At 38.0% G+C, this 27,326-nt stretch overlaps 1 protein-coding gene across 1 annotated transcript in view; it reads right to left on the reverse strand.

Annotated features, from left to right (window-relative positions):
• Positions 1-27,326, reverse strand: part of CDK15 (cyclin dependent kinase 15) — a 112,229-nt gene that overhangs the window by 70,399 nt on the left and 14,504 nt on the right. Inside the window, exons 5-8 of the mRNA XM_060015594.1 lie at positions 17,796-18,153; positions 16,925-17,074; positions 16,626-16,720; positions 10,247-10,326 (exon numbers count right to left, since the gene is read on the reverse strand). Coding sequence (XP_059871577.1) covers positions 10,247-10,326; positions 16,626-16,720; positions 16,925-17,074; positions 17,796-17,918 — 448 coding nt within the window. The 5' untranslated portion in view covers positions 17,919-18,153. The remainder of the gene's footprint in view (positions 1-10,246; positions 10,327-16,625; positions 16,721-16,924; positions 17,075-17,795; positions 18,154-27,326) is intronic.

Genomic DNA, 27,326 nt, shown 5'->3' on the forward strand with positions numbered 1-27,326 from the left:
GCAGAGGTGCCTCTGTCTATTTTTGGCTCAGTTTTCTCATATATGGACTGGGAATAATTACTTTGTAATGTTTTCTACTAGAGAATGATATTAAAAGATTCTCAGCTGAAACAGTTTTCTAACTTAAAGACTTGCAATTACAGTGCTGTAGAGTGGATGAAAGAATCAGAATTGACAAATACACAATATTGTATATTATTTTCTTTAAAATGTCTCTCCTGCATTTTGCTTAACACTTATACAAACTGTATCATAAAAATAGATTTCTATTTTTACTTTAACTGTTGCAAAAGGAAAAATGCTTGAGTTAAGGATTTCTAAATTTATCATAATAAAGTAGAAAGGATATTTTGAATATAATAGAATGGATTTGAATAAGTAATGAGTCTGATTACTAGCTCTGTGACCTCAGATGTGTTACCTAACCTCTCTGAAGTTCATATCGCTCTTCATCACTATGACAAAAATAACACTTTACCAACTAGAGTTGATGTAAAGTTTCAAAAAAAAAGATTGAGTTGGGGGGAAGATTATGTCATGTGCCTAGCCTTCAAAAAAGATTAGTTCTATGATTGCTTCCTCACTAATGCTGCTAATAACAGGCTGAAAGTCCTGGAAGTTCTTTTTAAACCAAGTTTCTATTTTTATAGAAAGATATTCAAAATAATGCACATTATTAAGACATTTATACATAGGTTAATAAAACTAGGGAACTTGTTCTTATATAAAAACTTTTAACATTTGCCTGTTCAAATGAAAGTGTTATCTCCTAGTTGCAAAAATAAACATTTAAAATGTAATTATGGGGGGCAGAGTCAGGATGGCAGCATGGGAAGACACGGAGTTCGTGTCTCCCCACAATAGGGAACCTGCCAGATGCTGGTGGGGGACCTCGATGCCCAAGGAGATGGGAGGAACCCCCAAGCAAACTGGTAGGACATGGGGGAACCGAGAAGGAAGGAGAAGTGGAGGCCAGACAGGACCAGCACCCCTGAGGGGGGGCTGGAAGGGGGGAGGGGTTCCCATGCCTAGAGGGACCCTCGGGGTCTTGGATCGGGGGGAGTATGACGAGCGTTTCCCCTGCCCAAAAGGTCTGGGAGCCTGCCTGGCTCTCAGGCCAGAGTCTATGCTCTCAGAGGCCCCCTCCAGGCCACAGTGGTCCTGGGGGAATAGGAGGGAGGGCAGGGGAGAACAGGAGGGGCAGGTGGGAGGGGCGCTCCAGGACCGGAGGAGCAGGAGAGGGTGCTTGCCCCACCCACTCGGGCCCAGGAAGCCTGCTGGCCTCCCAGGCTGGGTCCCCCACCCTCTGAGACCAGAGGCATGCCTGGGCCCCTTCTGTTGAGCCTAAGCCTCACCCCTGCCCCCACCCCGCAGGGCCTTTTCCAGCCCTTTGGGTCCTAATCATAGGCCCTGCCCACTGCCCAAACCCCGCCCCTGCGTAGGCATCATCCTCCACAGCCAAGGCCTTTTCCACCTTTTTTTTTTTTCTTTTTTCCTTCTCCTCTTTTTTACAATTGTGGTTCTGTTTTACCTTCAACTATATTTTTATTTTTATATTCTTTCTAACATATCTGTTAGTTTCCTAGTCTAAGTTTATTCTTTACTCTTTGTTATTGTTCTCCTTTTTTGTTTTTTCTTTTCTTTTTTCTTTTTTTTTTTTTTTTTGCTACCCCATGCACTTGTGAGATCTTGGTTCACAAGCTTCAGTCAGGCTGAAGCTCCTGTGGTGGGAGCTCCGAGTCCAAACCACTGGACTACAGAGAACCTCAGACCCCAGGGAATATTCATTGGCGTGAGGTCTCCCAGAGGTCCTCATCTCAGCACCAAGACCCAGCTCTACCCAACAGACTACAGACTCCAGTGTTGGAAGCCTCAGGCCAAACAACCAGTAAGACAGGAACACAATCCCACCCAACAACAAAGAGACAGAAAAAAAAATGTCACAGATGAAGGAGCAAGGTAAACACCTACAAGACCAAATAAATGAAGAGGAAATAGGCAATCTACCTGAAAAAGAATCCAGAGTAGAGATAGTAAAGATGATCCAGAATCTCAGGAATAGAATGGAGGCACGGATAGAGAAAATACAAAAAATGTTTAACAAAGATCTAGAAGAACTAAAGAACAAACAAACAGAGATGAATAATACAATAACTGAAATGAAAAATACACTAGAAGGAATCAATAACAGAATAACTGAGGCAGAACGAATAAGTGAGTTGGAAGACAGAATGGTGGAAACAACTGCCGAGGAGCAGAATAAAGAAAAAAGAAGGAAAAGAATTGAAGACTATCCCAGAGACCTCTGGGAAAACACTAAATGCACCAACATTCAAATTATAGGGGTCCCAGAGAAAAATAAAGGGTCTGAGAAAATATTTGAAGAGATTATGGAAAACTTCCCTAACATGGGAAAGGAAATAGTCACCCAAGTCCAGGAAGCGCAGAGAGTCCCATACAGGATAAACCCTAGGAGAAACACACCAAGACACAAATTAATCAAACTATCAAAAATTAAATTCAAAGAAAAAATATTAAAAGAAACAAGGGAAAAGCAACAAATAACATACAAAGGAATCCCCATAACGTTATAAGCTGATTTTTCAGCAGAAACTCTGCAGGCCAGAAGGGAGTGGCAGGATATACTTAAAGTGATGAAAGAGAAGAACCAACAATCAAGATTACTCTACCCAGCAAGGATCTCATTCAGATTCGAAGGAGAAATCAAAAGCTTTTCAGACAAGCAAAAGCTAAGAGAATTCAGTGCCACTAAACCAGCTTTAAACAAATGCTAAAGGAACTTCTCTAGGGAGGAAACACAAGAGAAGAAAAGGACCTACAAAAACAACCCCAAAACAATTAAGAAAATGGTAATAGGAACACACATATCAATAATGACGTTGAATGTAAATGGATTAAATGCCCCAACCAAAAGACACAGACTGGCTGAATGGATACAAAAACAAGACCCATATATACGCTGTCTACAAGAGAGCCACTTCAGACCAAGGGACACATACAGACTGAAAGTGAAGGGATGGAAAAATATATTGCATGCAAATGGAAATCAAAAGAAACCTGGAGTAGCAATACTCGTATCAGATAAAATAGACTTTAAAATAAAGACTGTTACAAGAGATAAGGAAGGACTCTACATAATGATCAAGGAATCAATCCAAGAAGAAAATATAATAAATATAAATGTTTATGCACCCAACATAGGAGCACCTCAATACATAAGGCAAATGCTAACAACCATTAAGAAGGAAATTAACAGTAACACAATAATAGTAGGGGACTTTAACACCCCACTTACACCAGTGGACAGATAATCAAACCAGAAAATAAATAAGGAAACACAAGCTTCAAATGACACAATAGACCAGATAGATTTAATTGATATTTATAGAACATTCCACCTGAAAGTGGCAGAACACACTTTCTTCTCAAGTGCACATGGAATATTCTCCAGGATAGATCACATCTTGGGTCACAAATCAAGCCATGGAAAATTTAAGAAAATTAAAATCATATCAAGCACCTTTTCTGACCACAATGCTATGAGGTTGGAAATCAGTTACAGGAAAAACACTGTAAAAAACACAAATACATGGAGGCTAAACAGTGTACTACTAAATAACCAGAGATCACTGAGGAAATCAAAGAAGAAATAAAAAAATACATAGAAACAAATGACAATGAAAACACAATGACCGAAAACCTACAGGATGCAGAAAAGCAGTTCTAAGAGGGAAGTTTATAGCAATTCAATCCTACCTTAGAAACAAGAAAAATCTCAAATAAACAATCTAACCCTACACCTAAAGCAATTAAAGAAAGAAGAACAAAGAAAACCCAAAGTCAGTAGAAGGAAAGAAATCATAAATATCAGAGCAGAAATAAATGAAATAGAAACAAAGAAAACAATAGCAAAGATAAATAAAACTAAAAGTTGGTTGAGAAGACAAACAAAATTGATAAACCCTTAGCCAGACTCATCAAGAAAAAACAGGAGATGACACAAATCAATAAAATTAGAAATGAAACAGGAGAAATCACAACTGACACCACAGAAATACAAAGGATTATAAGAGACTACTACAAACAACTATATGCCAATAAAATGAACAACCACAAAGAAATGGACAAATTTTTGGAAAGGTACAATTTTCCAAGACTGAACCAGGAAGAATTATAAAATATAAACATACCTATAGCAAATAATGAAATTGAAACTGTAATTAAAAATATTCCAACAAACAAAAGCCCCGGACCAGATGGCTTTACAGGCAAATTCTATCAAACATTTAGAGAAGAGCTAACACCGATCCTTCTCGAACTCTTCCAAATAATTGCAGATAGAGGAACACTCCCAAATTCGTTCTATGAAGCCACCATCACCCTGATACCAAAACCAGAAAAAGATATCACACAAAAAAGAAAATAATAGACCAATATCACTGATGAACATAGATGCAAAAATCCTGAACAAAATACTAGCAAACAGAATCCAACAACATATTAAAATGATGATACACCATGATCAAGTGGGATTTATCCCAGGAATGCAAGGATTCTTCAATATACGCAAATCAATGTGATACACCATATTAGCAAATTAAGGAATAAAAACCATATGATCAAATCAATAGACGCAGAAAAAGCTTCTGACAAAATTCAACACCCATTTATGATAAAAACTCTCCAGAAAGTGGGCATACAGGGAAGCTACCTCAACATAATAAAGGCCATATATGACAAACCCACAAAAAACAACATTCTCAATGGTGAAAAACTGAAAGCATTTCCCCTAAGATCAGGGACAAGACAAGGATGTCCACTCTCGCCACTATTATTCAACATAGTTTTGGAAGTCCTAGCCACGGCAATCAGAGAAGAAAAAGAAATAAAAGGAATGCAAATTGGAAAAGAAGAAGTAAAACTGTCACTGTTTGCAGATGACATGATACTATACATAGAAAATCCTAAAGATGCCATCAGAAAACTACTAGAACTAATCAGTGAATTTGGTAACATTGCAGGATACAAAATTAATGCACAGAAATCTCTGGCATTCCTATACACTAACAATGAAAAATCAGAAAGAGAAATTAAGGAAACAATCTCATTTACCATCACAACAAAAAGAATAAAATACCTAGGAATAAACCTAACTAAGGAGGTGAAAGACTTGTACTCAGAAAACTATAAAACACTGATGAAAGAAATCAAAGACTATATAAACAGTTGGAGAAATATACAATGTTCTTGGATTGGAAGAATCAATATTGTGAAAATGACTCTACTACCCAAAGCAATCTACAGATTCAATGTGATCCCTATCAAACTACCAATGGCATTCTTCACAGAATTAGAACAAACAATTTTACAATTTGTATGGAAACACAAAAGACCGCGAATAGTAAAAGCAATCTTGAGAAAAAAAAATGGAGCTGGAGGAATCAGGCTCCCCAACTTCAAATTATACTACAAAGCTACAGTAATCAAGACACTATGGTACTGGCACAAAGACAGAAATATAGATCAATGGTGCAGGATAGAAAGCCCAGAGATAAACCCATGCACATATGGTCACTTAATTTAAGACAAAGGAAGCAAGAACAGACAATGGAGAAAAGACAGCCTCTTCAATAAGTGGTGCTGGGAAAACTGGACAGCTACATGTAAAAGAATGAGATTAGAACACTCCCTAACACCATACACAAAAATAAACTCAAAATGGATTAAACACCTAAATGTAAGACTGGACACTATAAAACTCTTAGAGGAAAACATAGGAAAAAGACTCTGACATAAACCACAGCAAGATCTTTTTCGACCCACCTCCTAGAGTAATGAAAATAAAACCAAAAGTAAACAAATGGGAACTAACTAAACTTAAAAGCTTTTGCACAGCAAAGGATACCATAAACAAGATGAAAAGACAACCCTCAGAATGGGAGAAAATATTTGCAAATGAAACAATGGACAAAGGATTAATCTCCAAAATACACAAACAGCTCATGGAGCTCAAAATCAAAAAAACAAACAACCCAATTAAAAAATGGGCAGAAGACCTAAATAGACATTTCACCGAAGAAGACACACAGATGGCCAAGAAGCACATGAAAAGATGCTCAATGTCACTAATTATTAGAGAAATGCAAATCAAAATTGCAATGAGGTATCACATGACACCGATCAGAATGGCCATCATCAAAAAATCTACAAATAAAAAATGCTGGAGAGGGTTTGATGAAAAGGGAACCCTCTTGCACTGTTGATGAGAATGTAAATTTATTCAGTCAGTAGGGAGAACAGTATGGTCGTTCATTAAAAAACTAAAAATAGAACTACCATATGAGCCAGCAATCCTGCTGCTGGACATATACCCTGAGAAAACCATAATTCAAAAAGAGACATGTACCACAATGTTCATTTACAATAGCCAGGACATGGAAGCAACCTAAACGTCCATCGAAAAGTTTAGGTATATGTGATGTGGCACATATATGCAATGGAATATTAGCCATAAAAAGAAACGAAAATGAGTTATTTATAGTGAGGTGGGTGGACCTAGGGTCTGTCATACAGAGTGAAGTCAGAAAGAGAAGAACAAATATTGTATGCTAACACACATACATGGAATCTAAAAAAAATGGTACTGATAAACCTAGTGGCAGGGCAGGAATAAAGATGTAAACATAGAGAATGGACTTGAGGACATGAGGGGGGTTGGTGGGAGGTGGAAGCTGGGACAAAATGAGAGAGTGGCATGGACATATATACACTACCAAATGTAAAATAGATAGCTAGTGGGAAGCAGCCTCATAACACAGGGAGATCAGCTTGGTGCTTTGTGACCACCTAGAGGGATGGGATAGGGAGGGTGGGAGGGAGGCTCAAGAGGGAGGGAATATGGGACTATATGTATGCATATGGCTGATTCACTTTGTTGTACAACAGAAGCTAACACAGCATTGTGAAGCAATTATACTCCAATAAAGATGTATAAAAAAAAAGAAAACAAAGAAAATGTTTGCAAACTTGAAAAATATATATAATTATAGAGCTAGTTATGAAAGATCCTCTAAGTTGCTATGAAGGTGGCTAATCTTTTTAATTAGCAGAGGAATAGGGTAGGGAACACGCCTATTGTGTCTGCTGCTGTGTATCTAGCAGCCATCAGAGTACCTGGCCAAAATAGGTGCTCAGTAAATACTCATGGAATGAATGCTAAGGGATTGTATGGATTTTTGAATCAGAGAGATTTGGTTTGAATTATAGCTCTGTACTGGAATCGTAATAATCTCTATCTCCAAAGGTTATTAAGAAGATTGAAAGAGGTAACACATGAAAAATATCTGGCACATGTATTTTCCTTAGTGCTGTTCATACTTTTGCTAATTTCATAACATTACATGTTACAATCAAATAGTATTCCAAATGACAAGATTAATAAACTGCTGCATGTTTTCTACCTGAATGTAGAGAGACTGTACATGTAGTAAAATCCTACTCAATAAATCTTTGGCTGATATACCATTAGAACAACCAAAGTGTTCAGGAAAAGTATTTCCTACTTCAAGGATTTTTAGAGAAGTCTGTATTGCTCATTTAGTTTTGCTGCACATGGCTTTCAGTTGTCTTTTTAGCTAGTGACCCTGGATTTTAACTAATGAACTCCAGCTGTTCTTATTTATTTTTTTTTTTGCGGTACGTGGGCCTCTCACTGCTGCGGCCTCTCCCGCTGCAGAGCACAGGCTCCGGACGCGCAGGCCCAGCGGCCATGGCTCACGGGCCCAGCCGCTCCGCGGCACGCAGGATCCTCCCGGACCGGGGCACGAACCCGCGTCCCCTGCATCGGCAGGCGGACCCTCAACCACTGCGCCACCAGGGAAGCCCACAGCTGTTCTTATTTTGCCTTTCAGCCCTTCTCATTTAACCTCCTGTCTCCCTGGTCTCACATCCTTAAAGTTCTTACAGGAAAAATGGGACAGTGCCAAAGTTTTCAAATGAGGCCTCATGTCTTCTTGAGGGGAGAGGGCTCCTCTATGAAGGGCTCCCAGCTTTTACCCTGGTGGAAAAAGAAACATCCATTGTTGGAAACTGGATGCCTAACAACCTCAAATGTGTCAAAAAAATCCTTTGTGGTTTTTCATATTAAACAAGCAAAGCATTCAGTAAGGTAAGTCCATAAAACAGACCAAGAAAGTCCAAAGTTGAATACTAAATGTAATTGCAAACACCTGTGATGGAGAGGCAATTCCTCGGTAAATATGCAGTAAAAGAAACATTTAGCATACAGAGCAATACACATCCAGTTTTTCTGAACCATGCTAAGAACCATCTGTTAGCAAAACTGGCAAAAGTTTTCACTGTTAAAGTCAAATGTCATCCTGAAAAAGTTGGCTGTGGGCAAAATCTGAGCGAGGCAGGCCTGAAGCAACAGGCAAGCTCAGCTCACAAAGGAAACACCATGAGAACAGGGTGAACCTGGGCCTAGAGACCCTCCCCTTATGCTGGTGACCTGGGGATGTCTATTATGCTCAGAAATCCTCTTTAGCCTATCCACACATCTCTTTCTAAATCTGATTATCCTTCCAGGGGGACCACTAATACATACATCAGTAAGTACAGCTTCCATTATATTAAACACTTAAGGCCACACTTTCCTCCAGAATGCACCTGATCCTACCAGGCTGAATCCCCAGCTAACCTGATAGCCATTTGGCCCTTCTGCAGAAATTCAAAATGATGTATTTCCCAGGGGTTCTGGAAGACTTTTGAAAATGGCATCAAATTCAGTTATAAACTCATTTTCTGAATTCCTTTTTCCATGCCTGTTTGCATGACCCATCCTCCCAAGCTCAGCTCAAAATCTATTGACTCTATTAGCCACATTGAGACTGACTTGTTCTCATCTCAGTTTACAAGGTCTTTGTTACCTCCATCATAACACTGGTTGCAACTTAAATCATCTGCTCTGTTACAACTGAAAAGATAGAGAGCAAAGATCAGGCTTTTTCTTCTCATTCTTCACAACACCCAGCAGCATGCTTTGCATATAGGATGTGCTCCATAAAGAAGGGAAGATGAAGTAGTTAAAAGGGAAGAAAGAAAGACCAGGGAGAAGCCATTTCTCTGGGTTTTTGATGAAGTGAATAGCAATCCTGTCATCATTTTATTTCAAATGGCTTATGTAAAAAGGTTAATAAATTGCATTTTAATGATTTGTTTTCACTATACTGGCTTCTTGATTTTTAAATTATAAATTGTTAGTTATCTTGATAGTGAACAAGACATCACTAAGGGAAAGTAAAAAAAATGGAATAATAATAATAGCCAACATTTGTTGAACTATGAAGATAAAACTCTGTGATTAGTGTTTTATATGTATATTCTCATTTAAGCCTCATAACAACTCAGTGAAATAGGTATTATTATCCTCTTTCTGCAATAAACTGAGTCTTAAATAGGAAAAGTAATCTACCCATGGTCACACCACTAGTAACTGGTATATCTAAGATTCAAGCTCAAGGCTATATGATGCCACCAGACTTCTCACCCACTTGCTCTACTGTCCAGGGTTCAGAGAAAATACAGGCATAACACTAAAAATACACGTTTTCCTAAGGAGTTTTTCAAATGCTATCTCAACAACTTTTTTTCAGGCAAACTGCTTACTGAGAATTTGTGTGAGTATATTATTTACTTTCTCTTTTGTATGGCTTTTTCTAGGGTTATATAGATACAGCCTTAGCACTTAGCATGGGACCAAACTTGCAGAAGATATTTAGTAAATACTCACTGAGTTCATAGTTTGGGTCAACTAATATAATAGTTTTGAATTCTAATTTCCTCAGGAATAAGTAATAAAATGATTTGGGAAACTGGTGTGAAGAATAAAATTGCAATTATAACATTACTTCTATAAATATAAAAAGCTAGGGCTTCCCTGGTGGCGCAGTGGTTGAGAGTCCGCCTGCCGATGCAGGGGACTTGGGTTCGTGCCCTGGTCCGGGAGGATCCCACATACCGCAGAGCGGCTGGGCTTGTAAGCCATGGCCGCTGAGCCTGCACGTCCGGAGCCTGTGCTCTGCAACGGGAGAGGCCACAACAGTGAGAGGCCCATGTACCACAAAAAAAAAAAAAAAAAAAAAAAAGCTAGATGTTGAATGGATAGGCTCAATGCATTTTTATCAAAAACTTAAAATATCTCTTGGGTCCACTCTACTGTTCTTACCTTCCCGGATGGCTGTAAATGGGACTCCTTCCTCTGCATTCATGCTGATGACTTTTAAAGCCACTAGTTGTCCATTTATCCTAGAAGAGTGGGGGGAAAGGACACAGATTTGTTGACATGGCCCACAGCAGCAATTTATACTAAGGATGGTTTAACAAAAGTAGCTTTCCTTCAAAATTTATTCCAGTATATGAAATGTACAATTTTCTCAAAATAAAAAAGTTTAAAAAGTCATATGTATATATCAAGCCATTGTTTTCTCTTTACCAAAGTGATATATATTTATTACAGAAAATATGGAGAATATGGGAAAGCACAGAAAAAAATAACCCAACAAAGCCAGCTTCATATTTTGATGTATATTGTTTCTTTTATTTCCCTTTGTGCACTTGTTTGAGCCATTCTTATTTTTCATCTGAATTATTGTAATGACCTCCTAGCAGTCTTTCTGCTTATATGTTTGTACCCCTACTGTCTACTTCCAACAGTAGCCCAGGGCATCTTTTTTAAAGTGAAAGTCAAAACAAGTCACTTCTGTGCTCAAAACCCACCGTCATCTCCACATTTCATTCTGAATAAAAGCCAAATTCTTACAATTGCCTCCTAGGTGCTACCTGACCTGCCCAGTCCCACCATTCTCTCTCTCTTCATCTCTTACTCTCCCCTTATTCATTGTTCTGTTTGCTGATGTAAGCTAAATGCCAGAGAACAGAGAAGATTTTAATGTAAGTATAACTATATTGTTTTTAATACAGTGGGATTCACATCGTATTATTAGGATCCTGTTTTTCCTCCATTTAACTTTTTCTGTTAGTCATTCTTGTATTATTTGACATTGAATAGTAACATTTCATCATATAAATATGTACAATGTATTTTGCCAATTCCAAATATTTTAACATTGTTTCTAACTTTTGGCTATTATAAAAATGCCTGGACGATCATATTTGTTCATATTTGTAGATAAATCTTTTCATACAGCCTCTGTTATTTTCTTAGGGTCATGGTGGAATTGCTAAATCAAAGAGTATGCAGTGCACAAATTTTTATTGTTTTGAACACATGTTCCCAAATTGTGCCGCAGAGTGATCACACCACTAACTGGTCATGAGCCTGGCCATTCTAGCACCCTCTCGCCAACAGCGGGCAGCATTGTTTGTTTTTTGTTGTTGTTGTTGCTTTAAGATTTCATATTTTAGAACAGTTTTAGATTTACAGAAAAGTTGAGAAGATAGTACAGAAAATTCTCATATACCTCACATCCAGTTTCCTCTGTTGTTAACATCTTATATCAGTATGATACATTTGTTAAAATTAATGAGCCAACATTGATACATTATTATTAACTAAAGCCCTTAGTTTATTAGGAATTCTTTAGTTTTTTTTTTTTTTTACAGTAAAATTGTATTGCTTGTTGTGGGTTGCATTGTAAATTGGTAAAATTTGGGGAAATGCAACATGATCATATGTGTGAAAAGCCATAAAACTACCACACTCGGGAATTTTTCTCCATAGTTACTTAACAAAGATTTCAATAATTCCAAGTGCATGAAAGATATCATTCACTGTGTTAGTTACAATAGAAAAAAATAGAAATAGCTGAAATGTTCAACATTGGAGAAAAAACTGATTTGATACATTTACATATTGCAATATGATTACCAGGATTTCTTTAGTTTTTACCTGATGTCCCTTTTCTATTCCAGGATCTCTTCTAGGACACCACATTGCATTTAGTTGTCATGTCTCTTTAGGCTCCTCTTGGCTGTGACAGTTTCCCAGACATTCCTTGTTTTTGATGACATTAAAGGTTCTGAGGAGTACTGGTCAAGTATTTTGTAGGATACCGCTCTATTGGAATTTTTCTGATGTTTTTCTTATGATTAGACCACAGTTATGGGTTTTGGTTTCATCACATCATATTAAAGGTACATACTGTCATCAAAATTTATGGCTTTTGATGTGGCCTTAATCACCTGGCTCAGGTAATACTTATCAGGTTTCTTCACTGTAAAGTTATTCTCCCCCCACCCCCTTCCATACTGAACTTTGGGAGAATGTCACTATGAGTAGCCCACACTTAAGCACTGGAAAGTTATGCTCCACCACCCTGAGGGTGGGTTATCTGCATAAATTATCTGGAAATTTGTCTCTTCTCTCCCATTTATTAATTAACTGAACCACTTATTTACAGCACTATGGACTCAAAGTCACTTTATACTTTGGGTTACAACCCAATAAATACTATTTTATTAATTTTGTTGCTCACATTTTTCCACCTTCGTTCTTTGGGAGCTTTTTCAGTTGGCTCCTAGGTATCTTTGACATATCCCCATAAATGTGGGGCTTCTTTTTGGGGGGCATGTTTTTATCTTCATTTTTTGGCCTATTTAATAGGTAAAAAGGATTATCACACTTTAATTTCTATTCCTTTAAATAACTGTGGAACTGAGTTTTCATAAGGTTATTGGTCTTTTCTGTTCTTTTGTGGTTTACCTGTTTGCCCATTTTTTATTGAAATATTTTACATATACTTTTCACCAATTTCTTTTGTTTGCCTTATCATATCTTTGAAATTTTAAACTTAAAAATTTTTATGATGCTCAGTATTTTCCAAAATGTTTTACCTGGAACATAGCTCTGTGAAATTCTCCCTATCCCCTACCCTAAATTTTTCTGTTCAAATATGTTTAGAAAATGCTTTATACTTCAAAATTTTTCTTCATCTTTTTAATTTTAATTTTAATTTATTTATTTATTTTGCGGTACATGGGCCTCTCACTGCCGTGGCCTCTCCCTTTGTGGAGCACGGGCCCCGGACGTGCAGGCCCAACGGCCATGGCCCACGGGCCCAGCTGCTCTGTGGCATGAGGGATCCTCCCGGACCGGGACACGAACCCGTGTCCCTGCATTGGCAGGTGGAATCCCAACCACTGTGCCACCAGGGAAGCCCTCTTCATCTTTTTTAGAGAGTCATGGTATACATCAACATTTTAAAGATGCTGATCCAATAAAGGATCACATTTTATTTTGTTCTAGGGTTACTCGTGTCAATTGCACAATGGTAATGGTTTCAGTGAAACTTCTATTAAGGTGTCTCAGAACTGGGGGGGTCCCTAGAACGTACTTGGATAGATGGGGCACCATGGACATGTCCAATCTTCCCTTACAGGTTGTGACTTAAGTGTTACATATAGACAGACCTTTCCAGTCCAAAAGTTACACAGACTTCCCCTGTTTATTCTTCTAGCTCTTGTATGTTTCCTTTTTCATTTAACTCTTTAATCCACTGGGAATTTATATTGTATATTTACCTTTTCCAAATTGCTAACAATCGTCCCAACTCCATTTATTGGACTGTTTATTTATTTATTTATTTTCCCTGCTGATTCGACATGTCACCATGATTGTATATTAGATCTTACTAATACTTGGATTTGGGACTGTTCTGAACTTTTACAAATCGTATTTCTTTGATCTGTCTTATACTTGTGCTACACTATTTTAATTATCGTAGCTTTTGAACATATTTAGAATACATTAAAACTCTAAATTACAGAATCATTGACATCTTTGTGCTACTAGATATTCTAATCCAATATAGATATCTATATCCTTACAAGGGTCCCTGAAATGATCTACAAGACCCTATATAAGGCCCTACTGCATCTGCAGCTCCTCACTGTCCTCACATCCTTCCATTCTCCCAGCCCAGTGCCAGGCCTGCTCCTGCCTCAGGGATTTGCTACTTGCTGTTCCCTCTGCCTGAAACTCTCTTCCACTACACACTCACACAGCTCATGCCTCACCTTTGTCAGTCTCTGTTCAACTGTTCCTTTCTCAGTGAGGCCTCCTCTCTCACTATTTAAAATAGTAATTCACCACCCCACTCTGGCACTCCCTATTCCTCTTCCCTGTTTTATTCTTTTCCAAAGCATTTTCACTCTTTGACAAACTCAGTCAAAGAGTTCATTTGTTTATTGCCTCTCTCACCCCCACTAGAACATACACTCCATAAGAGCAGGGATTTTTGTCTCTTTTGTTTTCCAATGAGTCCTTATTGGCTAAAATAGTGCCTGGCACAGAGTAGGTGCTTAATAAATATGAGTAGAATGAATGAATGCCTTTCTGGCTTTTTCTTCAAGTCTTTTATATCCCTTACTCAATCTTTATATAAATCCTGCCTTTTTTTTAAAAAAATTTTTGGCCGCATTAGGTCTTTGCTGCTGCGCGTGGGCTTTCTCCAGTTGCGTTGAGCGGGGGTCACTCTTAGCTGCGGTGCACAGGTTTCTCATTGCAATGGCTTCTCTTGTTGTGGAACACGGGCTCTAGGCACGTGTGCTTCAATAGTTGTGGCACACGGGCTCAGTGGCCGTGGTCCACGGGCTCCAGAGTACAGGCTCAGCAGCCGTGGCACACAAACTTACTTGCTCCACGGCATGTGGGATCTTCCCGGACCAGGGATCGAACCCATGTCTCCTGCACTGGCAGGTGGATTCCCAACTACTGCGCCACCAGGGAAGTCCCAATCCTGCCCGTTTTTGATTGTAATGATTTTTTTTGTTGTTGCTTTTTGAGAATAATTTCCCCTATAATATTTTCTATTATTGCTAATAGAAATTCTATTATTGCTATTGGTTATTGCTAATACATAAGACAACTTTTGATAAGTATATTTTGATTTTGTAACTGATCACCTTATTGTTCTATCTCACTACTTCTAATAGTTTCTTAAATGACTCTTTTGGGGTTTTTTAGGTAGACAATTCTATAATCCACAAAAATTATATTCAGTCTTTTTTTCCTCGTTGCATTGGCTAGAATGCTTATGATATAATCTTTAACAACAGAGAATAGTGGGCAGCCTTGCCCTACCTCTAACTTAATGGTGATGTCTCTAGTATTTAACAAAGAAAAAGTATGTAGACTATTGATTTGAACTTATTCTACAACATAATGAGTAATTATCATTCTAATCCTATTTTGTTCAGAGTTTTAAAAACTAGAAATTGATGTTGAATTTATCAAATGCCTTTTTGACATCTATCTCTATATGTTTTAAGCTTATAAATGTAATGCTTTTGTGGTAAGGAATAAAGTGAAAAGTTTGAGCGACCTTTCTCCATTCCAGTTTCAACCACTAGAAGTAGCTACTTTTAATAATCCCTTGTATATTTTTCCAGATTCCTCTAGGCACATACAAATTTGTACATGAACAGTGCTTTTTTTCTAAATGAGATCTTATATTGTTCTGTAACTTGCTTGTTTCTCATAAAATATTGGGCATCTTTTCATACATCTTATACTCTAGATGGTTGCATGCTATTTAATTTTATAGTGATAATTCAGCCAGTCCTCCATTAATGGATATTTGTAACCAGGTTTTTACGTTTTCTATTATAAATCTTGCTGCAGTTAATACACTGTTACATATATCTCTGTGCACTTGGACAGGGTATATATTTGTAATGTATTTTTCATCCTATTACTAGGCTGAATCCCTTGAAGGAAATCTTTTTTATTCTTAGTACCTAAGATAGTTTATGGAAGTGAATTAAATCCTGTTTTTACATAATATATTTAAAATGGTATCTCCTCCCAGATCCTCTTTAACAAGTAAAAATTATAACACAAGTCCTAAGATAAATAATAGTCTTGTATTTATATTAAATTTTTAAAATTAACATTTAACTACTTTGAGCCATTATTTTTCTCCATTGGAGTAACATAAATTAAAGAAATCAGACCTTCTGACTATCCCACCTTGACTAAAAGCTGTGGAGTTCGTGAATCTTCCAAATACGTTTAACAAAGTTTTTATTAGCCAAAATGGGCACTTGCTTTCTGGATTAACAATCTTTTTATTCTCCAGCCATTTTGTGTAGAATTGCAAGTGTAGAATACCCAGGATTAATCATTCTTTGCGTACTATGTCATACTTTGTAGAAACCAACTTCAGTTTCTTCTACAAAGGCCACGTGGAAGAAGGAAGGAGAAAACCCAAGGCTGCCATTGCAAACCTCTGTCATTGTGTTTTGGGCTGAATGGGGGGGATATGAAAATATCTGTAGAGATACCTTATCAACTGTACTTCCTACCAGGTGAAGAGCAGTAATTGTTCTTTGGGTCAGTAGTTGAGAAAGTTTAATTTGAATTGAATCAAAAAAAGGAAAAGCTGATAAATTAGTGGGCTGATTTTAATTGGGGCAGGAGAAGTTTGTTTTCTTTCAAGGCTACTTCAATAATCATGTCTTTCCCTATTGACTATGGGGTCTTGCATAGGTCCCGAACTTCTGTCCTGTGTCAGCTGGCTTCATAATGTCAAATCCTGGGGGTGAGATCCTCATCTCTAGTCTCTCCCAGCTAATGAGTCACTCACCGGCTAATCCCCTTGTAAACTGTAGCGTAAGAACCTTCACCCAGCTTCTCCAAGTTCAAGTAAGATGAGGCTGCCCCAAAGGGGAGGCTCTTCCTCTGCATAAGGGGAATGAGGAGGAGTGAGAGGGGGGAAAGAAAAGAGCATTTTTTTAGTGTTGCCTTTTTTTTCCCCCAGAGAAATTAGACAGCATTGCAGAATGTACTTGGGAAGGTCTGCTCAGTAATTGCCCTGGAAATAAGGTCCAGCCTCTCTAGACAAGCACACATTAAATTCTTGATCAACATCAGCTGCTCACTCACCCACTGAAAACCCTGACTCAGATCCTCTTCCTGAAAAGAATCGCTGTTACTCCGTGGCCTTTTACTCTTGAACTTCCGGGCACGGACAGCCTGAAGTCCCCTGGGGTGAAATGAAGTCATGGAACATGATGCTTCTTTTAGGTCTGTTAGCTAGAGAAAAAGGAAAGTGCAGGAATAAAATTTATGCAAAGTCAAGACTCAATGGCTAGCATAAACCACTTTTTCTTTATTTGCCTGATGTTAACTCTTCAAATGGTTTCCAAGCTTCCTACACGCCCAAAAGGCACCTTTCCTGAACATCAGTTCCTTAAAAAATAAATAAATAAAATAATGATATCAACTGCTGAAACACAACATTTTCTCTTCACCTAAAAATATATCTTTAAACACTTAGGTTAACCTAAATTTCTTTGATGGGTGGTTTCAAATTTTTCTCTGTTAAACATACACTCTTTTTTTTTATGTCCCCTTAATTTCTCTTTTTAGGGGAAAAATTTTCTAGTATAACATTGCTAATAAACATGAACTAATTACTGAAATTTTTAATCCGTAGGGTACCATTACTGCAGCTTGCTTTTTGAGGTTCAGCTCTCTAATTTAGTACTTCAGAGATTTCAAGAGAATAACTTTCTCGATTTCAAGTCAAGTGAGTTTCATGCAGCCCAAAGCATAGGATTATTTTTCCCTTTTGGCTTAAAAGAAAATCTCCAAATTTGATAACAACAATCACAAATTCTCTGTGACTTTAATAGAATTTTCTTTTTATTGATTTAGACCTAGTGCAGGAAAACCAGACCCTGCTACAGAAAGGGAGCCTCTGAACTCCTCGGTTTATGGATAGAGGAGGATGCTGCTCCTGGAATACAAATACCTTGATCGCAGCCTCCATCATCACCGGAGCACTCTTCTGACGGCTGTGTGCATCTCCTCCCTCCCAACAGCAATGGCAGCTGCATCCAGGCTGCAGAGTCTTTGCACACAGCTCTTGGCCCATAATCTTCTAGGTTCAAGGAGAAAACCCGGCACTTGAACCTCTCTCCCTCTGCCTCTCCTTCCTTGTTCACTCCCTTTTTGCCAGAGGTCAGCAATGCTGGAGCTTTCATATGACTCACATGAGGGCTCTGCTTGGAGCAGCCTCATGACTTCAGCAGTTTTTCTTCATCGCAAGAAACTACACATCAGAAAGGCGGCCGCCTGCATTCATATGTGCGCAACTGAAACCAGGACAGCTAATATTGGGAAAGAATAAAATTTGGCACAATTAAAGTTCTTATTCCAGTCACAAGTTTGTGCTACTGGTATTCACGGTTTTTATGAATTTACATTGCTTATCCATATTATTGATAATATTTATTAGGCTTTCCTGGTGCTAAAGTGGATATGTTGAGGAGTATTTTCCCCCTGCCCTTCATCTGAAAGTATTTTATTTTTAAGACTTCAAAATAAATTTGCAACCTAGCCAACTTTTAGTAGTCAAAGAAACCACAGAACCCTAAAACAGGAAGAAAGGTAGATATCTACTCCATCTCTTTGCCTTTAAGCAATAGTGTAACTAAGAGTCCCAATGGGTACTCATTCATTCACCAATTCAAATACTATCTAGTGAGCACCTGTGTTGTTCTTATTACTAAACAGGTAACAATGTTACACAATGGTGGAGAGAGAGAAGTTTGCATGAAATAGCTCCTTCTCTCCCTCTTTCCTCCCCTCTCCCTGCCTCCTTCCTTCCACATAAATGTAATTAACGTTTACTATATTAATACCATGACATGTCAAGGATACTTCAAGCTAGTTTGCAGTCTTTGAACAGAACTTTTCTCTCTCATAGACTCCTAAGGTCATTGTCACTATAATGTGCTAATTAGAGTGAGATGGAAAATAAGACACATATAAACACACACACACAATCATTAAGGAAAAAATAAGTCATGTCTATTATCACAACAATATTTATATATATTTGATATCTGACCCTTACAAGAAAAGCTTTTCAGATAATTTAATTATAAGCATGTATGAAGTTTCATTTCAAAATTGCCACAAGAGACCTAAAACAAGTCAATTCAAAGATTCATTCCAATTAGAGACATTTAGTAAACACAACAGCAACAACAAACAGACTAGTTAACACTAATACAAAAAAATATTTTGTTAAACGATTAAACTTTTGCCGGATAATCAACAGAGAGTGAGAGAAGCTAGTTTCTCAAAATGTTTAATTCCATTAGAATTGAACATAATTTGATTATAATACATTTTATCAGAAATGCTGATTTCTTCCTAAAAGATTGTGAATTTTGTTATACAAAAGTTATACCCCAGACCAGGTTTGAGACAGTTATTCTTTATCATCCTCTAATTATTGTAAGTTTCAGAATTTTTAAAAGATTAGCATTTTTATTAGCCTAGGGGTAATTGACCTAAGTCTCAAGTTGCTAAAACAGAATAGTTTGATTTTTTTAAAGTTTAAAACGGTATGTTTAGATACTAGAATGGGCTACTGAGGGAAATTGTGAAATACCCTTCAGAATTTTCAAAAATAAAATAATTTATGGTCTTGTTTAAAGTCAAGGAAATGACTTAAGATATTTTCTAGCTCTATGTGATAAACAATTTTTGTTACCAAAGATTTCTGAATAAGGACAGAAGACTTCGATGATTTCATTTTGAATTGTGAATCAGACCCAGTTCATGTGCCACTCCAGGTTGGCTGGACCTGCCTCAGGGCCTGGTTGGCTTCTTAATGGGAGAAACCTACTATGCTGTCTTGAAGCATGGCCACTCTTACTCATAGACCAAAGATCCCTCACACCAGAAGCTGACAAGGAGAGACCCCTGTGTCTTGCCACCAGTCTGAATGGACCAACAGAAGCTCTGGCTTCTCTAGCAACTACCTGCAAGGGCCAGGTGACACAATCGAGGAATGCAGGAAGTCCCACGGAAGGACTTCCACTATGAAACCAGCGATGTTTGTTGTGGAGCTGAAGCCAGCTCAGAAACATGCTCCATTTATGCTCTCCTTTCTTCCCTCATTTACTTCCCTTTCCCTCTGATTTCTGCTTCCCTGGGATTGCTATGACACTTCCCCCTCAAAATGAAGTGTTTGCATTTAAGCTTTTTATTTTTTTATTTTTATAAATTTATTTATTTTTGGCTGTGTTGGGTCTTTGTGGGCTTTTCTCTAGTTGCGGTGAGCAGGGGCTGCTCTTCATTGCATGGGCGGGCTTCTCACTGTGGTGGCTTCTCTTGTGGAACACGGGCTCTAGGCATGCGGGCTCAGTAGTTGTGGCTCACGGGCTCTAGAGCGCAGGCTCAGTAGTAGTAGCGCACGGGCTTAGTTGGTCCGCAGCGTGTGGGATCTTCCCGGACCAGGGCTCGAACCTGTGTCCTCTGCACTGGCAGGCGGATTCTTAACCACTGTGCCACCAGGGGAGCCCTGCATGTAAGCTTTTGCTTGAGGTTCTGTTTCCAAGGAATCTGTGTTGACAAATGGTAGCCATTTTTTTTAAATTAGCAGTAAAATTATAGGTTATTAATATTTTCAGGCTAGATACTCCCACCCTACAATTTTGGAGTCTTTTTTCCTTTCTCAATTGGTGTGTATTCAAACAGCTAAGTTTAGTTGAGAGTTTGCACTTTTTCTAATCTTGCATTCTGTCTTTATTTGATTTAGCCAGATTATTAGGAATTTTGGTCTAATTATAACCTTTCTAGAATATGTAGATAATCATAAACATTCAACAGATATTAACATGAAAAATAATGTGAAGTCTGTGTCAGAAACATTAAAAATAATCCACCTACATCCAATGGAGTGCAGCTGTAAAAAAAACCACCACTCTATATAATGACATGCAGTGATCATCAATATATACTTTTAAGTGAAAAACAGACAAAGATATTACAAAAAAAGAAAATTACAGACTAATGTCACTGATGAACATAGACGCAAAAATCCTCAACAAAATTCTAGCAAACAGAATGCAACAACACATTAAAAGGATCATACACCATGATCAAGTGGGATTTATGCCAGGGATGCAAGGATTCTTCAATATACACAAATCGATCAATGTGATACACCATAGTAACAAATTGAAGAATAAAACAATATGATCATCTCAATAGATGCAGGAAAAGCTTTTGACAAAATTCAACACCCATTTATGATAAAAAAATCTCTGCAGAAAGTGGGCACAGAGGGAACCTACCTCAACGTAATAAAGGCCATATATGACAAACCCACAAAAAACATCATTCTCAATGGTGAAAAACTGAAAGCATTTCCTCTAAGATCAGGAACAAGACAAGGATGTCCACTCTCTCCACTCTTAATCAACATAGTTTTGGAAGTCCTAGCCATGGCAATCAGAGAAGAAAAAGAAATAAAAGGAATACAAACTGGAAAAGAAGAAGTAAAACTGTCACTATTTGCAGATGATATGATACTATACATAGAAAATCCTAAAGATGCCACCAGAAAACTACTAGAGCTAATCAATGAATTTGGTAAAGTTGCATGACACAAAATTAATGCACAGAAATCCCTTGCATTCATAGACATTAACATTGAAAGATCAGAAAGAGAAATTAAGGAAACAATCTCATTCACCATTGCAAGAAAAAGAATAAAATACCTAGGAATAAACCTACCTAAGGAGGTAAAAGATCTGTACTCAGAAAACTATAAGACACTGATGATAGGAATCAAAGATGATACAAACAGATGGAGAGATATACCATGGTCTTGGATTGGAAGAATCAATATTGTCAAAATGACTCTACTACCCAAAGCAATCTACAGATTCAATGCAATCCCTATCAAACTACCAATGGCATTCTTCACAGAATTAGAACAAAAATTTTACAGTTTGTATGGAAACACAAAAGACCGCAAATAGCAAAAGGGACCTTGAGAAAAACAAAACAGAGCTGGAGGAATCAGGCTCTCCAACTTCAAATTATACTACAAAGCTACAGTAATCAAGACACTATGGTACTGGCACAAAGACAGAAATATAGATCAATGGTACAGGATAGAAAGCCCAGAGATAAACCCATGCACATATGGTCACCTAATCTATGATAATGGAGGCAAGAATATACAATGGGGAAAAGACAGTCTCTTCAATAAGTGGTGTTGGGAAAATTGGGCAACTACATGTAAAAGAATGAAATTAGAATACTCCCTAACACCATATACAAAAATAAACTCAAAATGGATTAAAGACCTAAATGTATGACTGGACACTATAAAACTCTTAGAGGAAAACATAGGAAAAACACTCTAACACAAATCACAGCAAGATCTTTTTGACCCACTTCCTAGAGTAATGAAAATAAAAACAAACAAATGGGACCTAATGAAACTTAAAAGCTTTTGCACAGCAAAGGAAACCATAAACAAGATGAAAGGGCAACCCTCAGAATGGGAGAAAATATTTGCAAATGAAGCAACTGAAAAAGGATTAATCTCCAAAATATACAAACAGCTCATGGAGCTCAATGTCAAAAAAACAAACAACCCAATCCAAAAATGGGCAGAAGACCTAAATAGACATTCCACCAAAGAAGACATACAGATGGCCAAGAGGCACATGAAAAGATGCTTAATGTCACTAATTATTAGAGAAATGCAAATCAAAACTCCAATGAGGTATTACCTCACACCAGTCAGAATGGCCATCATCAAAAAATCTACAAACAGGGGCTTCCCTGGTGGCGCAGTGGTTGAGAGTCCGCCTGCCGATGCAGGGGACACGGGTTCGTGCTCCGGTCCGGGAAGATCCCACATGCCGCGGAGCGGCTGGACCCGTGAGCCATGGCCGCTGAGCCTGCACGTCCGGAGCCTGTGCTCCGCAACAGGAGAGGCCACATTAGTGAGAGGCCCGCGTACCGCAAAAAAAAAAAAAAAAAAAAAAAAATCTACAAACAAAAAATGCTGGAGAGGGTGTGAAGAAAAGGGAAACCTCTTGCTCTGTTGGTGGGAATGTAAATTGATACAGCCACTATGGAGAACAGTATGGAGGTTCCTTTGAAAACTAAAAATAGTACTATCATATGACCCAGGAATTCCACTATTGGGCATATACCCTGAGAAAACCATAATTCAAAAAGAGTCATGTACTCCAATGTTCATTGCAGCTCTATCTACAATAGCCAGGACATGGAAGCAAACTAAATGTCAATAGAGTAATGGATAAAGAAGATGTGGTGTAAATATACTATGGAATATTACTCAGTCATAAAAAGGAATGAAATTAGGTCATTTGTAGAGATGTGGATGGACATAGAGTCTGTCATACAGAGTGAAATAAGTCAGAAAGAGAAAAACAAATATCGTATATTAACACAGATACGTGGAATCTAGAAAAATGGTACAGGTGAACCTATTTGCAGGACAGGAATAGAGACACAGACATAGAGAATGGATGTGTGGACATGGGGGCAGGAAGGGGAGGGTGGGACGAATTGGGAGATTAGGACTGGCATATATACACTACCATATGTAAACTGGATAGCTAGTGGGAACATGCTGTATAGCACAGGGAGCTCCGCTCGGTGCTCTGTGATGACCGAGATAGGTGGGCTTGGGGAGGGAGGCTTGAGGGAGGGTGGGAGGGAGGTCCAAGAGGGAGGGGATATATGTATACATATAGCTGATTCCCTTCTTTGTAGAGAAGAAACTAACACAACATTGTAAAGCAACTATACTCCAATAAAAAATTTTTAAAAAGTCCAAAGCAGTATAAAAAGTTGAAAAAAAAAACTATATAATGACATGCAGTGGTCATCAAAATATATTTTTTTGGTTTTTTAAAATTTTTATTTTATTTTATTTTGATTCTTTTCTCTTTTTTAAAATTAATTAAATAATTTTTGGCTGCGCTGTGTCTTTGTTGTTGCACGTGGGCTTTCTCTAGTTGCAGAAAGCAGGGGCTCTTCATTGCGGTGTGCAGGCCTCTCATTGTGGTGGCGTCTCTTGTTGCGGAGCACGGGCCCTAGGCACACGGGCTTCAGTAGTTGTGGCTCGCGGGCTCTAGAGCACAGGCTCAGTAGTTGTGGTGCATGGGCCCAGTTGCTCGAACCCCTGTCTCCTGCATTGGCAGGCGGATTCTTAACCACTGCACCACCAGAGAAGCCCCAAAATATATTGTTAAGCGAAAAAAGCAAAATGCTTTTGTGTGTTACATTTTGTGGCAAAGAAATGTGGGAAAATAAAATGTAGTCATTAGTTTTACTAATAGTAGCAATATTACTACTACTATTTTGAAACTGTTATTGGTGTATTTTAGGATTAGACAAGTAAGTAATTATGCTAATGTCATTAGAAACCAAACTTTTCAGCTTAAGAGAAAATAAACATAAATATCAGATTGAAGAAATCAAGTAAAAATTATATGATCTAAAAAAAATTATATGATCTTAAATTTGATTTGGAAATATTGGTATACATATTTTGATTTTGATTATGATATTTTCCCTAAAAAAAAAAAGAAACAAACTCTGTCAACCAAAAAGATATATTAGAAACAATGACAACTCAACAGAAATGAGCAGTCCTGGTGCTCAATCTGTGATCTCTAAATACCATTTTCCATTAAAAAGAATCAAGGATCCATGGAGAAGTGGTGGCTGAATGTGTGGAGGATGAAATCTAGAAAGTTATCAAGAATTTGTCCAAGGCTCATCTTAAATCAGTGGAGTCACGTCAAAAAGTACACGGGGGCTTCCCTGGTGGCGCAGTGGTTGAGAGTCCGCCTGCCGATGCAGGGGACAGGGGTTCGTGCCCCGGTCCGGGAAGATCCCACATGCCGCAGAGCGGCTGGGCCCGTGAGCCATGGCCGCTGGGCCTGCGCGTCCGGAGCCTGTGCTCCACAACGGGAGAGGCCACAACAGTGAGAGGCCGGCGTACCGCAAAAAAAAAAAAAAAAAAAAGGACACGGGAACCAACTTGAAAGGACTCCCATTTGCCTTAACATGGGACAATTTGAACACCAAAAAGAATAATGACTGCAATGGATTGAAACACACCAAATACATAAAATCCAAAACTTCATAGTGACTCTAAATAAAAATGACCACTTGGAGGTTTCTAGTGCAGCAATTCATTACTCAGAATATTGATAAATAAAAGGGAAAAATCAAGTATTTATTTTGTCTTTTCTATACAAATTATTTTCCCAGGGTTATCAAGTAGTTAATGAGGGGGAAATTCTTCTTCGTGGAAGAATTCCAGCTAATAAGTGCAGAAGAAATGACAGAAGTAGAAAATTCACTATTATGCAATCCCTAATGCAATAATAGTTCTAAGCAACAATCATCAATGGATGCTAAAATGATTAGGTGAAAGATTGATAAGGAATTCTGCAATGAAGGGTCAGGTTGACACCATCTAAGTCCTATGATCAATTTTAGCCTCACTAAATTTGGGACATCCAGACAGTATATGCCTCCTGATGTGATACAACAAAAATTGCACAGCATTACCTGTGAAGTATTTTTTTTTAACTTTTTAATTTATATTGGAGTATAGCCGGTTAACAATGTTGTGATAGTTTCACGTGCACAGCAAAGGGACTCTACCATACATACACATGTATCCATTCTCCCCCAAATTCCCCTTCCATCCAGGCTGCCACACGACATTGAGCAGAGTTCCCTGTGCTATACAGTAGGTCCTTGTTGGTTATCCATTTTAAATATAGCAGTGTGTACATGTCGACCCCAAGCTCCCTGACTATCCTTTCCCCCGATCCTTCCGCCCGGTAACCATAAGTTTGTTCTCTAAGTCTGCAAGTCTGTTTCTGTTTTGTAAATAGGTTCATTCGTATCATTTCTTTTTAGATTCCACATATAAGGGATATCATGTGATATTTCTCTTTCCCTGTCTGACTTACACCTGAGAAGTATTTTTGACTAAGGAAAAAAGTTTAACCCGAATCTAATTAAATATCTACATCTAAAACCAAATTACGAGAAATACAGAGGACAGAAAAATTAAATAATACCACAAGGAAGCAAACAGCTAAATCAGAAAGGACAAATAACCTGATTTCTCTTAAAATATTGATGGCAAAAAAAAAAAAAGAAACAGTCAGGAGACATGACAAACAAATGCAATATGTAGACCTTGTCTGGATCCTGATTTGAATAAACTAACTGTAAACAATGTTTTTTTTTTTTCCCCCAGCTTTACTGAGGTATAATTGACCAAAAAATTTGCATGTAATTAAGATGTACATGGTGATGTTTTGATATATGTATACATTGTGAAATGTCTACCACAAGCAAGCTAATTAACATATCAGTCCCTTCACAGTTAACCTTTGTGTGTGACAACAATTGAGATCTACTCAGCAAATTTCAAGTATACAATACAATATTGTTAACTATAGTCACCCTGCTGCACATTAGAGCTCCAGAATTTATTCATCCTGCATACCTGAAACTTTGTACCCTCTGACCAACATTTCCCCATTTCCCCCACTCCCTAACACCTGGTAACAACTGTAAAATGACATTTCTTAGACAAGTATGGACATTTAAATATTGTATTAGATGACCTTAAGAATTCATTTTCAATTTTGCACAATGATTATGTTTTGAAAACAATCTTATGGTTAAAGATGAATACTAGGGGGCTTCCCTGGTGGCACAGTGGTTAAGAATCCGCCTGCCAGTGCAGAGGACATGGGTTTGAGCCCTGGTCCCCGGAAGACCCCACATGCCACAGAGCAACTAGGCCCATGCACCACAACTACTGAGCTTGCGCTCTAGAGCCCACGAGCCACAACTACTGAAGCCCGTGCGCCTAGAGCCCGTGCTCCACAACAAGAGAAACCACCGCAAAGAAGAGTAGCCCCTGCTCGGCGCAGCAACAAAGACCCAATGCAGCAAAAATAAATAAATAAATAAGTGAATGAATTAAAAAAAAAAAGAAAATCTACCTTAAAAAAAAAAGATGAATGCTAAAGTATTTGCAGGTGGAATGATTTAATTTCCTTGCTTTAAAATATCCCAGAAAAATAATGCTGGAGACAAAAAAACCAAAATTGATAAAAATGTTGATAATTGATTAAGCTGAGTGATGGCTATATGGAGGTTCATTTTTGTTTAAGAATTTTCTAAACAAGAAAGTAGAATAAGAATAATAGTTTTGAAAATACATTCACATGAAATCCATGTATTCTGATTATTTATTTATTTCCTTATATCCCTGCCTATTTCCAACAAGGCAGGGCAGGGGAGGCTTTAGATAAAAGTCAAGTAGTAATAGTAACAGCAACAGCTACCATGTCAGTGCCTGCTCTGTGCCAGATTCCATGCTGATCCTCCCAACTCCATGACAATGAGAAGGTACCATCATTATTCCCACTTAATCACGAGGGAACTGAATCTT

The sequence above is a fragment of the Delphinus delphis genome, chromosome 7 (genome assembly GCF_949987515.2).
Source record: "Delphinus delphis chromosome 7, mDelDel1.2, whole genome shotgun sequence".
NCBI lineage: Eukaryota > Metazoa > Chordata > Mammalia > Artiodactyla > Delphinidae > Delphinus > Delphinus delphis.